At 36.4% G+C, this 15294-nt stretch overlaps 1 protein-coding gene across 1 annotated transcript in view; it reads left to right on the forward strand.

The window, feature by feature from the left end:
• Window positions 1–258: 258 nt before the first annotated feature.
• The window catches only part of TNFSF4 (TNF superfamily member 4), a 111123-nt gene continuing 96087 nt past the window's right edge, over window positions 259–15294 (forward strand). Inside the window, exon 1 of the mRNA XM_003925356.4 lies at window positions 259–367. Within this exon, the coding sequence (XP_003925405.3) occupies window positions 281–367 (87 nt within the window). The 5' untranslated portion in view covers window positions 259–280. The remainder of the gene's footprint in view (window positions 368–15294) is intronic.

A 15294-nucleotide genomic window follows, 5' to 3' on the forward strand; every position in this document is an offset into this window, starting at 1 on the left:
TGGAATGATGAATGGTTTGATGTCAGGGTTTAATCACATCTTAAAACTGTTTTCCAAAGGTATCTTTGGGTAACTTCATCAGTATTAAATTCTTCCTCTTAGCCAATCCTCATGTTATTCTTCCATAGGATGTTCCTCTGGAGCTCAGTTAAAAATGGAAAAAAAGAAAGAATTGATGACTTTCTTTGTTTAAATGATTACGTGATTATTAGTTTCATTTTCATAGTATGTTTATCTTTTTTTTTAGATATCTTGCCCTTGATCACTTCTTGGAAGCCACATGATAAAAACAAAGAGTATGGGATTGGAAGTTGGAGGAACTGACATCATACCCTGCTATCTTCACATACCAGTAGCCTACCAGCAGGTTAGTTATTACCTTAAACTGTCTGAACTTTGGTTTTCTTATCTATAAAATAAGAATGATAGTGTCTGAGAGGATTGTAGGAGATGAAGTGAGAGTGTGATGAAAAACCACATCTTGCACATATATTGTTTACCCTTCTCTTTCTCCTGCCCTCTTTCTCCTCCTTGCTTCTTAGGGATGTCAGAACTCTCTATAATCAGTATCTTCTGTAAAACAAAAAAAGAAAATAAATCATTTCCTCTGTACTTTAGAGAGTCACTTTTGTAAGAGTCATTTGGATAAATGCATGTCAAAGGGGTGTTTTAAAGAATAGGGTCTTACACTAATGCTAGCTGTATTTGTGCTTTGCCATATGTTAGCCCTATGAAATCATTTGTCCTAGTGGATATCATCCTTGTTATTTTATAGAGAAGGATATGGTTTGAGAGGACCTGAACAGGGTATCATAGGACTAGAACCCAGGCTTCCAGACTACTAAAGGCCATTTAAAATGTTTATTTCTCTTCTGTAAATTAAATGACCTCAATTCTTTGAGATTTTTTCCCCCATAAATTCCACATATCAAAATAACTGACAAAGAAAAGCAAATGAATTGTTTAATTATTTGTATATGGAATTTTGCTATTAAAGTTGGATTGATTTATGTGAGCACTGAGTGTGTATAGCCAGGCACTGTGTAGGGAATACATCGGTAAATGGGAAGACATGATTCCCGCTTTTATGGAATGTATGTTCTGTAGGGTGGGAGTGGGGTGTGTGGGTGGTAGCAGAAAATAAGTGAGTAAACAAATGAACGAGATAGTTGTAGGTGGTGATAACCATTTCTGAATCAAATGAAGCATAGTTATATGAAGGAGTGACAGTGGGTGGTGTTGGATGAAGAGGTGTGGCCTAGACTGAGTAATCAGAAAAGGGCTTTGAGAGGAGATAACCTATGGTGTTCAACAGATATTTGCTGGATAAATTAATGAATGAATGAGCCATTCATGCAAAGATTAGGAGCAATGGGAGAGAGAGTGATGGAAATGCTTTTGCTATAATGGTTAATAGCAGCATCTGCTTTTGATTTGCTCTTATTATGTGGCAGGCACTATGCTTAATTATTTACATTTACCTAAAAGTTGAATCTTCACAACAACTAAAAGAATTAACTAATTAGAATAACTCAATTTTTAGATAAGAGTTGTACTTACATTTGTGGTAAAAAAAATATGGAACTTCATATTTAAAAATCTTTAACGTTCTTATTACTCCTTTAAATCTCAAGCACTTAAAGAACAACATTTGGTTATTTAAAAGGTGGTGTTCTGTCTCATTCACCTAATTTTCTATCAAAATAGATTTGTTAAAGTTCTGTATAAAAATAATAGCTTCTTTATCTGTTCTGTTCACGTGTTATAATTAGATCACAGGAAGTCAGAATGGAAAGCAACCTTGAAATTCAGCTAGTCCAACAGTACCGTTTTATAAAGAGACTTAGGCATAAATAAATTAAATGAATCTTTTTTAAAAAAGCTGGATTTTTGTAGTGAGCATTTGGAATGAATAAAACTGTAAGAATGGCCATTATTCGCTAAACACATAAATTACATGTTTCTCAAACAGTACATTTGTTCTTCATGAAAACTACAATGACTTTACAATTTCCATTTTCCTGATACAGGTACCTTTAAGTAAACTCAAGGTCGCATTGACACTAAATGATAAACCAAGGATTTAAAATCAGATATTTGAAGTCAGATATTCAAAATAAGATCAACTCATAATAAAAATCTTTTAGAAATTAATCATAGCAGTTACAGTAGTTTGGATTGAATGTTTATGCATTCTACAACACTGTACATTATGTTGATTTTATTTATTTTGGGGGGTGAAGGTGGAGCACTCCACTTGAAAGAAAAAGGTAGAAAAAATTCCATTACTTGTGTTTCCATTAATACCTGTAGCATCACAAATCCAATGATCAACAAAATCCAGTACCATTTGGGCAGTGAGGTAGTGGCTCTCAACAACTATGGAGAGAAGAACTTACAGACTCTTGGGGAAATCCCTAACCTAAGAAAATCCTTCCTCAACAGCGGAGTGTCCAACAGCAAAATCCCTCCTCAACAGCAAAAGGTCCCAGGGACCTTTAAGATTCTACTAAGGGCTGATAAAGTAAAATGTCAATCCAAGTGGCAGATAGTGTTTTATGTCTTCTCTGAATGACAGATTTCTGCCTTCTCTTCTCTTCTTCCTCATAGGAAGTTCCTGGCTGGAGAAACTCCTAATATGAGTGGGCCAAAGAGGAAGGACTCTGGGGCTGCTTGTTCTTTCTTGGGGACTTTAAAGACCAATTTCTGCTTTTACCTTCCATCCATCCATCCATCCATCCATCCATCCATCCATCCATCCATCTATCTATCTATCTATCTATCTATCTATCTATCCGTCTATCCATCTATCCATCCATCCATCCATCACCTATCTATCATCTATTTTGGGGAAGTAGGGAATTACAATGAGCAGTAATCAAATGACCAATATAACCTGGGGATTTATTGAGCCCATAAAAAAATCAGTAAAATATACCTTTCAGAGATTGAGAGAAATTAGCCTAAAAGTAATTTTTTTGGCAAAGTGAGCAGTTGACAATGAGTTTAAATGCCACTTAATCTTTAGTCGAGGAGCGCCTCAGCCTACCCTGACACTACAAGGAAACTACTTACAGTTAATGCATGTCTTCTCACATTTCCTATTCCTTCTTATGTTCCCCCTCCCAACCTTACATATTGGGGGCGTGGTGGAATCCTAATTTATATAGTTACCACGTTCTGAGAAACAGATGAGCTCTGCAATAATGATTACAAATTTAGATTGTTTCTGCAAAAATAACTGTCATGCATCATCCCATATAAAGCCTTAATTCCAGGCTCATAAATCAAATAGTCAATACAAAAAGCACTTATGAGTTACCTCCTGTGGATCTTTTGCTAAAACACAATGCAATTTGGGAGTTAATTATCCTAAACTAGTAGAAAAGTATTTCAAGATTTGTTTGAATAACCTGTGGGAGAAGAAAGAGAGTAGGATTAGGCAGAAGGAAGTACTGAAATGCAAAACAGTCACAAATCCTCATGCAATCCTCATAGATGCCCTGGTGGGTTTAGATAGCTCCTCAGAATCCTACCACCTTGAGGCAAGGGAACTAGGTCTTTAGTTGTCATCCACCAGTGATTGGATGCAGGCTGGCCCTGGGAGTGACTCATCGTCTTGGGCAAGACAGCTTTCATAAGCTGGGCCGTTTCCAGAGAATGATACAGTTGAGAACTGTCAGCTGCTGTCAATACTCCCAAAAGCTTGGGGGAAAAGGAGTGTGCTTTATTCTGGATGCAGATTGGACTTCAGGATTTATGGGCTATTGAATCTGGCACTGAGTGGCATATCACAGCATCCATCACAATATTAAACAATGTTGTTAAGTAAAGGACATCATAGTCCAATCATTTGTCAAGTGACTGGTATTTTTTATTTCAAATGTGTAATTGGAAAATGTTAACAAATAGGTTATATCACTCGTAGCTGTTAATTTAGAGGCATCACATTAAGTACTCATTGTTTTATAGCTACTAAATTTCTATATGAATTTTATTTTATATATGTTCTTTAATTTATCCAGTGTGATTTGCTTAAAGGAACTCTGAGACTCTTTTATCTCTGAGTTAAAAGACCTGGGTCCTTACCAATATCTGCCAGTTACTATAGGACGAGTCATTTTATTTTCTCATCTGTAAATTAGTGATGATGATATCTTGGCTGACTCTTTCACAGGGCTGTTGTGCGCAATGACAAACAGAGTGCTTGCACAGGCCCTTTGTAAACTGCTGCTAAAGAAGAGCTCAGAGAAGCTATAGCTGTGGGAGTCCTGATCTGGCTAAAGAGTCTCAGTTAGCATGAGGAGACCCTGGAATTTGAGAGTAGTGCAGAGTGAAGTGTGGATGGTACACACAGAGGGAATGGGGCAGGAGATTGCAAAAAGAAGGGGTGAGGAAGAAAGGTAGAATTTTCCTCAGGTACCAATGATCATCTTTTCCTACTTCACCACTGCAACTGAGGCCAGCTCTACTAAAGCAAGTAGAAAACAAAACAGAACAAAACAAAACACAAAATAGACAAGTCAGCTGACTGAATTACGTATGTTAACTAAACCATTATGCATCTTAGGACATGTCTCTTTTTCCCATTCTCACCCTGTTTCCCACACCAGGTAAACAGCAATCACATTACTGAGAGGAAAGAAAAAAAACTACTGTATTTGTTTAGTTCTGGGGGTTCTTGGCTATAATATAGGATCTGTCACCTCCTTAACACCACTTTGACTCAACCTTTTCATCTGAATGCAAGTGGGTGTTCATTTCTAAGTCTCTCTTTATTGCTCTCTCTTTTTGTTGTGGTCATGGTTGCTTTGGTCTCATTTTTAGTCTTTCTCGTGACAGTTCTCTCTCAGTCCCTGTCCTGAAAGTAAGTGATCAGACTTTAGGTTAGGGTAGAGTTAGCATGGACTTCCCCAGACTGTACCCACAGCATCGGAAATGTTTCCTTTGAATTTTCAGCTTTTTCAACATTGATGGTACAGCCTTGATTTTGGTTTAAAAAACTGGAGAAAAATGTCATGTGGTCAATTTCAGGGAGGCGTAGTTGAATGATTTCTAACCAGAGGCATTTCCCAGTTGGTTGGCCACATTGAAACTAGTTTTCCCTTCTACCCCAGAGGTTTTCTGTAGCATATTCTGCTCCCCTCCCCATATTCTTCCTTCCAACAATCCATCTATCCATCTTCTCATTCATTCATTAATTGATTCATCTATTTCCCTCTCTTCTGGTCAAGAACCAGTGTGGGCTGCATTGCATGTTTCATATTCTCTCCTGCAGCCTCCTCACATGGGCCAGATACGGATGAACTCCTTCAACTCCTTCCTCCTAGCCCCTACTTTTTTCAGTTTGGCCTCCATCTCTCGAAGCTGATGAGTGGCCGAGATAATTTTAACAAAGTAGCAGTGCAGACTGGGGCCAGGTCTGCTTTGTGCTTTCTGTTACTTCAGGATTTATGGGCTGTTGAATCTGGCACTCAGCCCTGGCTTTGCCAACAGCACATTTGTTTTATCCATAGAGCAAATACTACTGACTGTGAAACCTGACTTTACTTGGACTGTGACAAATCTGTTTTTCATACCAGTGATCTTTTTTTCATGTGTTGCCAGATAACTTCTTTCTTCCTGCCCCCCAAGGTTTCTTAAAGGAAATAAGGTCTAACATATCATTAGATGGTGTATAATTATAATGAAATCATTTTTCTCATGGAAGTCTGTCTTGTCTCCCTAAGGAAAGACTGGCTACCTTTTTCTGTACTACAATGGCACCATGTACTCTTCCCTGTATTTTCTGTATCTTTCTCTCCTGCTAGACACCATGAGGACAAAAACTCTCTTGCTCATTATTGTATCTTCAGTCTGGAACACAGAAATGTCAGTGTATGTTTGTTCACTGATTAACTGAACTTTGGAATGTGTGGGCTTTCTTCCAGTTTCCTGAGAAGGAAGGGAAGTAGTAGTAACATCTACTTTTCTGGGAACCATCTACCTGGGACTCCAAGGCCTATTGAGAGGTTGTGCTGAGGATAAGTTGGATGTTGGGTTCTTATGTGTAATTTTGCTTCTCCATTATGTCTGTCCACCCATACCATTTTCCTTGCCAGAACACATTAGGCACAATCTTCTGCTATAGGGGAAGTGTGACTGGTGATGGCTAAAGATGATCAGAAGAAAAATAGCTGGAAGAAGCACGCTCTATTTTTCCTGCCTACCCATGTCCACTAACACAGCAGGAAGTCTGTGCTCAGCAGTGTATCTATGGCTGTCCAGATCCTTTCCCAAGCCTGTATTCTTTCCTTCTTCTGTCTCCCTACCCCCCACAATCCCTTTTGTGGCCTTCTCTCCTGCCGCTTAAAAAAGCCACCACACCTTATATTACTTAGAGTAAATGACCGCTTGTGTGTGGTGTAGGTGGCTTTTAAAGCTGATTTAGATTACTATGAAAACTCTGTAAGTATATTTTTTGTGTTTAAGCTCTATCTCTTCAACATATTATAAACTCCTTGAAGGTATGGCTCATCCTCACACTCTTTTTTTTTTTTTTTTGACTCCAATATGTAGCATAGAATGCCTTCTATATATTAGGATTTTAATAAATATTTGTTGGGTAGAATTGAAATTCACATAATGAGACATCTCATTTGCAATGGGTAGGTGCGCACAGTGACATCACCCTTGGTTTCCAAGGGGTCAGGGTTTCTAACCAAGCACATTCTCTTCCTAACTCTTTGGGTAACCCATAGTTGTCTCAAAAATCGCTTCCTCTGAGAAACCCTCTAGGATGACACAAATCTGGGTTAGGCATTCCTTCTATGTGGTTTCATAGCATCTTTTACTTCTCCATTTGATAGGAGTGTACTAGGGTTCTTAAAAACGTTCATGGAAAATATGTATTATGAAAAAACTATGCATAGGTTTCAATTTGTTTTTCACCCAATAAACTTGTACTAACTTGCTATAACATGTCTGAACAGGAGCTAGTTTGAGATACTTAGAAGGATAAGATATCAGTTTGAAAAAAGACCGTATCAGAACAATAAAAATTCTGCTAAAATTGAAGCAAGAACAAACATCAAATTTATGGTGAAGTTTGGGTGGAAGAATGATGAAATCAGTGATGCTTTATGAAAAGTTTATGGGGACAATGCCCCAAATAAATCAGCACTTTACAAATGGATAGCTCTTTTTAGGAAGGGACAAGATGACATTGAAGATGAAGCTCACAGTGACAGACCATCCACATCAATTTGCGAGGAAAAAATTCATCTTGTTTATGTCAGTCCTCTTCAGGCCTGATGATTAACAGCAGAAACAATAACTAATGCCACAGACATCTCAACTGGTTCTGCTTACACAATTTTGACTGAAAAATTAAAGTTGAGCTAATTTCCCACTTGATGGATGCCAGTACTCTTGTGTCCAGTTTGCAAAGACAAGAGCAAGAGCTTTGAAAGCAAATTTTAAACAAGTGGGATCAAGATCCTGGGGCACTTCTTTGAATAGTGGTTAATTCCTTTTTATTATAGGTTAGTATTTCATGGGATGGATACATCACAGTTTTCTTATCCATTTGTTTCATGATAAATTTAGGTTGTTTTCAGCTTTTAGCTATTACGAATAAAGCTGTTGTGAACATACATATTTTTGTGTGAAAATGTGTTTACATTTCTCTTGGGTAATTATTTAGATGTGGAATTTTTGGGTCATATGGTGAATGCATGTTTAACTTTATAAGCAATCATCCAAGTATTTTAAAAAAGGGTTGTATCATTTTCAGCTTCCAGCAGCAATATACGAGAGTTGCTCATCAATACTTGTTATTGTCAGTTTTTAAAATCTTAGCCATTCTAGTGGGTGTGTAGTGGTATTTGACTGTGGTTTTGTTGCAGTTTTCTGTTGACTAATTATGCTGAGCGTCTTTTCATGTATTCATCAGAGATTTGTATAATTTTCGTGATGTGACTATTCTAATACTTTGCCCATTAAAAATTGGGTTGATTGTCTTCTCAGTATTTAGTTGCTAAGAGTTTAAAAATATGTATTCTGAATGAAAGTTTTTTCAGTCATATATACTGTAAGTATTTTTCTGCCTGTTTGTGACTTTTCTCCTAGTCTGTCCTCTGTATTCACAGGTTCCACATTTGTAGATTTTTCTTTTCAAAATCCAACTTTTGGTTTCATGGATTTTTCTCTATTGTCTCATTTCTGTGTTATTGACTTCTATACATATAGACCTATATATACATATAAATATTGGCCCTTTATAGTTAGGGCTAAATCTGTCCTTTTTTATATTTTTGGATTTGTTTTTTTTTTACTGTTTAAAAACTTATTTTAGGTTCAGGGGAACACATGCAGGTTTCTTATACAAATATATTATATGTTGCTGGGGTTTAGGGTATGAATGATCCCATCACTCAAGTAGTGAGGATAGTACTTGATCGTTTTTGAATTCTCATCTACTTCTTACCCTCCCCATTCTAGTAGTTCTCAGTGTCTCTTGTTCCTATCTCTATGTCTGATTGTACTCAGTGTTTAACTGCTTCTTATAAGTGAGAAAATTCAGTATTTGGTTTTCTGTTCCTGCACTAGTTTACTTAGGATAATAGTCTCTGGCTGTGTCCATGTTGCTGCAAAGAATATGCTTTTGTTATTTCTCATGGCTGTGTAGTATTCTATTTGTATATATACCACATTTTCTTTATTCAGTCTACTGTTGATGGGCATTTAGGTTTATTCTATCTGTCTGCTATGATGAATAGTGCCATGAATAACATAGGACTGCATGTGCATTGTTGGTAGAATAATTTGTTTTTCTTTGAGTATATACCCAGTAATGAGATTGCTGGGTTGAATAGCAGTTCTGTTTTTAGTTCTTTGAGAAATCTTCAAATTGCTTTCCACAGTGGCTGAACTAATTTACATTCCCACCAGCAGTGTATAAACATTCCCTTTTTTCCACAACCTTATCAACATCTGACTTTTTAGTAACAGCTATTCTGACTGGTGGGAGATGATATCTCATTGTGGTTTTGATTTTCATTTCTCTGATAATTAGTGAAATTGAGCATTTTAAAATATATTTGTTGGTTGCATGTGTGTCTTTTTTGAGAAGTGTCTGTTCATGTCCTTTACCCATTTTTTAATGGGTTTTTTTTTTTCTGGATACAGCAAGTTCCTTATAGATTATGAATATTGACCTTTGTCAGATGCATAGTTTGTAGATATTTTCTCCCATTCTGTAGGTTGCCTGTTGACTCTATTGATAATTTGTTTTGCTGTGCAGAAGCTCTTTAGTTTAATTAGGTCTCGTGTCAATTTTTATTTTTATTATAATTGCTTTTGGGGACTTAGTCATAAATTCTTTCCCAAGATGAGTGCCCAGAATAATATTTCCTAGATTATCTTTTAGGATTTTTAGAGTTTTAGGTCTTACATTTAAGTTTCTAATTTAGCTTGAGTTGATTTTTGTATAATGTGAAAGTAGTGGTCCAGTTTCAATCTTCTGCATATGGCTAGCCAGTAATCCCAGAACCATTCATTGAATAGAGAGTCCTTTCCTCATTTTTTTTTTTTGGTCAGTTTTGTCGATGATGATGAGTTAGTTGTAGGTGTGCAGCTTTATTTCTAAGTTTTCTATTCAATTCCATTGGTCTATGGGATCCTTTTTTGTAGAAATACCAATACTATTCTATTTTGGTTATTGGACAGTTCATGAACTCAGTTCTGGACCAAGCAGATCTAATAGACATCTACAGAAATCTCTACCCCAGATCTACAGAATATACATTCTTCTCAGCACCACATAATCAAGTAGGCTTCATCCTAGGGATGCAAGGCCAGTTCAACATATGCAAGTCTACAAATGTAATCCACCACATAAACAAAACCAAAGATTAAAACCACATGATTATATCAATAGATACAGAGAAGGCCTTCAAAAAAAGTCAACAACTCTTCATGCTAAAAACTCTCAATTAACTAGGTATCGATGGAACGTATCTCAAAATAATGAAAGCTATTTACAGCAAACCCACAGCCAATATCATACTGAATGGGCAAAAACTGGAAGCATTCCCTTTGAAATGTGGCACTAGACGATGATGGCGTCTCTCACCACTCCTATTCAATATAATATTGGAAGTTCTAGCTAGAGCAATCAGGCAAGAAAAAGAAATAAAGGAAGTCAAATTGTCTCTATTTGCAAATGAGGAAGTCAAATTGTCTCTATTTGCAAATGACATGATTGTACGTTTAGAAGACTACATCGTCTCAGTCCCAAATCTCCTTAAACTGATAAGCAACTTAAGCAAAGTCTCAGGATACAAAATCAATGTGCAGAAATCACAAGCATTCCTATACACCAGTAACAGACTAACAGAGAGCCAAATCAAGAGTAAACTCGCATTCACAATTGCTACAAAGAGAATAAAATAAATAGAAATACAACCAACAAAGGATGCAAAGAACCTTTTCAAGGAGAACTACAAACCATGGCTCAAGGAAATGAGAGGACACAAACCGATGAAAAAACATTCCATGCTCATGGTTAGGAAGAATCAATATTGTGAAAATGGCCACACTTCCCTAAGTAATTTATAGATTCAATGCTATCCTCATCAAGCTACCAATGACCCTCTTCACAGAACTGGAAAAAAACACCTGAAACTTCTTATGGAATAAAAAGAGAGCCCACATAGCCAAGACAATCCTAAGCAAAAAGAACAAAGCTGGAAGCATCACGCTTCCTGATTTCAAACAATACTACGAGGGTACTGTAATCAAAAGAGCATGGTACTGATACCAAAACAGAGATATAGACCAATGGAATAGAACAGAGGCCTCAGAGGCAATGCCACAGATCTACAACCATCTTATTTTTGCCAAACCAGACAAAAACAAGCAATGGGGAAAGGATTCCTTGTTTAATAAATGGTGTTGGGAAAACTGGCTAGCCAAGTGCAGAAAGCAGAAACTGGACCCCTTCCTAACAACTTACACTGAAATTAACTCCAGTTGGATTAAAGATTTAAACATAAGACCTAACACCATAAAAATCCTAGAAGAAAACTTAGGCAAAACCATTCAGGACATAGGCACAGGCAAGGACTTCATGACTAAAACACCGAAAACATCAGCAACAAAAGCCAAAATAGACAAATGGGATCTAATTAAACTTCAGAGCCTCTGTACAGCAAAAGAAACAATCATTAGAGTGAACTGGCAACAAACTGAATGGGAAAAACTTTTTGCAATCTACCCATCTGAGAAAAAGCTAATATCCAGAATCTACAAAGAACTAAAACATATTTACAAAAAACAAACAAACACATTCAAAATTGGACAAAGGACGTGAACAAACACTTTTCAAAAGAAGACATATATGAGGCCAACAAACATGAAAAAATGTTCATCATCACTGGTCATTAGAGAAATGCAAATCAAAACCACATTGAGATACCATCTCATGCCAGTTAGAATGGCGATTATTAAAAAATCAGGAGACAACAGATGCTGGAGAGGATGTGGAGAAATAGGAACACTTTACACTGTTGGTGGGAGTGTAAATTAGTTCAGCCATTGTGGAAGACAGTGTGGTGATTCCTCAAGGACCTAGAAATAGAAATTCCATTTGATCCAGCAATCCCATTACTTGGTATATACACAAAGGATTATAAATAGTTCTGTTATAAAGACACATGCACATGTATGTTCATTGTGGCACTGTTTACAATAGCAAAGACCTGCAACCAACCAGAGTGCTCATTGATGATAGACTGGACAAAGAAAATGTGACACATATACACCATGGAATACTATGCAGCCATAAAAAACAATGAGTTTGTGTGCTTTGCAGGGACATGTATGAATCTGGAAACCATCATTCTCAGCAAACTGACACAGAACAGAGAATCAAACACTGCATGTTCTCACTCATAAGCAGATGTTGAATGATGAGAACACATGGACACAGGGAGGGGAGCATCACACACTCTGAGTCTGTTGTGGGGACTAGGGGAGGGACAGTGTGGGGTGGGGATGTTGGGGAGGGATATCATGGGGAGAAATGCCAGATACAGGTGATGGGGGATGGAGGCAGCAAACCACTTTGCCATGTTTTTACCTATTCGAGAATCCTGCATGATCTGCACATGTATCCCAGAACCTAAAGTACACACACAAAAAAAGAATAGCAACCTCTGTTCTTTTTTGTTTTCTTTTTCATGATAGACCTTTCTTCATCCCTTCACTTTAAGCCTATGGGTGTTACATGTGAGGTGGATCTCTTGAAGACAGTAGGCAGTTGTTTGGTCTTGCTTCTTTATCCAACTTTCCACTTTATGCCTTTTCAGTGAGGCATTTAGTCCATTTACATTCAGTTAATATTGATATGTGAAAATTTGATCCTGTCATTGTGTTGTTAGATGGTTGTTATGTAGACTTAATTGTGTAGTTGCTATATAGTGTCATAGTGCTATGTACTTAAGTGTCTTTTTGTGGTGGCAAATATCTTCATGATGTTTTTGTTTTAAGGCAGTTTGATTATAATGTGTTTTGTCAGGTTTTCTTTATTTTTATTCTGCTTGTGGTTCATTAAGATTCTTGGTTCTGTAAGCTTATACTTTTCATAATGTTTCGAAAGTGTTGAACCATTATTTCTTCACATTTTTTTTCATCCTCAAATATCTCTCTTCTTCTTCTGGAACTCCAATTACACTTCTGTTGGATTTCTTGATGTTGCTCTATGGCTCACCAAAGTTTTGTTTGTTTTTTTTCTGTATTTGTACTTAGGTTTGGGTGGTTTCTATTGCGTATCTTAAACCTCACTGATGTATTCTTCTGCAGTTTCTTATTTGCTGTTAATGCCATTTACTAAATTTTTCAATTCAGGTACACTGCATTTTTCAGTTGTTGAATTCCCATTAATTTTTTAAATATTCTATTTGTAGTCTTATTGTGTTCATGTGTTCATTTACACACTTGAGCTTATTGTTTGTTAATTTTACCATTAGTGTCGTTTCCTGGCTGATTTTACTGACTTTTCTCCCCTTCTGGCTATGAATCTTCCTTGATATTTGCATATCTAGTAATTTTAAAAAGTAATTTTTATTATGTGCTATACATTGTGATTGTTGCATTGCTGAATGTCTGCATTTGGTTGTTTTTTTAAAAGAGTGTTGGAAAAATTCTTGGAAGCAGTTAAATTACTTGTGGATTAGTTTATTCATTTTAAAATTGTTTTTAAACTTTGGGAAAATTTAAGGTAGCCTTCATCAACTGAAAAATTCCCCACCCTCCCCCCGACCCTTTACTTACATGAGCTCTGCATGTTTTACATTTCTATATAAATTTTCATTTGAGAACTCTCCTGTAATTTTTGGCCTCAAGTTTTGCCATCTACATTGGACTCAAGGAGACCAGTCTGCATATTTTTAGAGGCTTAGAGCCTTTTCTATGCATAGTTTCCTTTTCTCCAACACTGTGCCTTGAAAAACCTAATCAGTTGGACCTCCCTGTTCCCTTCAACTCACCAGAGCTTCTTTCTGTCTCTTAAACTCAGTGAGACAATTGGTCTCTGCTTGGGCTGTCTTTCTCTGCACTGTAGTATGGAAATTCTTCCAGGTGGAAATCAAAAGTAGGCATAGGCGTCTCTTGGTTTATTTTCTTTCTCTTAAAAATCCCATTTATGTGCTATGTACAATTTCTTAAAACTAGTTTTATATATTTTTCTATTTTTACAAAGAAGAAGGAGAAGTATGGCCTCAGGTATTCCGTTATGTCAAGTGGCAGCCCTGATTGGTGGTATTTTTACTATTGTCTAGTTTTACACATTTTGAAAGTTCTATTATGATTTATTTTAACCCATGAATTATTCACAATTGTGTTTTAAAATTTTCAAAAGATATGAGAGTTTTAGCTTTTTTTGTATTTATTTTGAACTTAATTTTATTGTACCCTGTGAATGTATTCTAACATAACAACAAATGACTGAAATTTGTTGGATTTGATTTGTTGCTATCTCACAAACATTTCATGTGTATAGGAAAGAAAAGGTTTTTAAAAAAAATTCTTGGGAACCATTTCTATACATATTCATTAAATCAATCATATTGTTTTATATCTTTTGTTTAGTTGGGTATTTATTTATTTTTGAGATGGGGTCTGGCTCTGTCGCCCAGGCTGGAATACAGCGGCACCATTTTGGCTCACTACAACCTCTGCCTCCCAGGCGCAAGCAATCCTCCCACTTCCGCCTCCCAAGTAACTGGGACTACAGGTGCATGCCACCATGCCTAGTGTAGGGATGAGGTTTCTTCATGTTGCCCAGGCTGGTCTCAAACTCTTGAGATCAAACGATCCACTTACCTTGGCCTCCCAAGTGCTGGGATTACAGGTACAAGCCACCCTGTGCATCGCTGTTTATTAATGAGAGATGCATGTTGACATTAAATACTGGGATGGTGAAGTTCTTAACTTCTCTTTGTATATTTAAAAATTTTTGCTTTATGTATTAGGAAACTTTAAAAATATCGAGTATACATTACACGCAGTAAAATGTGCAAATCTTAAATGTCTATTTCAAAGAATTTTTACACATATGTACATACACACACCCCACTTTGTAACTGCCTCATCAAAATGTAGAACATTTCTTGAGCTGCAGAAGTCTCCATTGTATCTGCTTTCTGTAAATATCCACTCAAAGGAAACCACTGTTCAAACCTATACCAATATTGATAAGTTTTGTGTGGTTTTGAACTTTATATAATTAGAAACATACAGTATGTGTTTTTGGCTCAGCATTATGGTTTAAGTTTTATCTGTGTTGTTTTCTGTATCAATAGGTTTTTTTTATTGTTCTGAAGAATTCCATTGCATGAATTTTTCTCTGTTCTATTCTTGACAATCATTTCAGTTGTTTCCAGTTTAGGGGTATAATAAATAACCTTTCTGAGAACATTCTTGTACATGTCTTCAATGGAGACCATCAACATTTATATTTATTGATAAATGCCCAGTAGTATAATTGCTAAATCATAGAATAAAGATCTGTTTTGTCTTAGTAGATATCACTGAACATTTTTGTAAAATAATGGCACCAATTTACTTTCATATCATTACTGTATGAGAATTCCAGTTGCTCCAAATGCTGTCAACACTTGGCATTGTCCGTATTTAATTTTGGTAACTCTATGTAGTGGTATCCCATTGTGGATTTTATTTTATTTTTGAGTCAGGGTCTTGTTTTGTCATCCAGGTTGGAGTTCAGTGGCACAATTACTGTTCAATGCAGCC

The sequence above is a fragment of the Saimiri boliviensis genome, chromosome 19, assembly GCF_048565385.1.
Source record: "Saimiri boliviensis isolate mSaiBol1 chromosome 19, mSaiBol1.pri, whole genome shotgun sequence".
In the NCBI taxonomy this organism is placed as follows: domain Eukaryota; kingdom Metazoa; phylum Chordata; class Mammalia; order Primates; family Cebidae; genus Saimiri; species Saimiri boliviensis.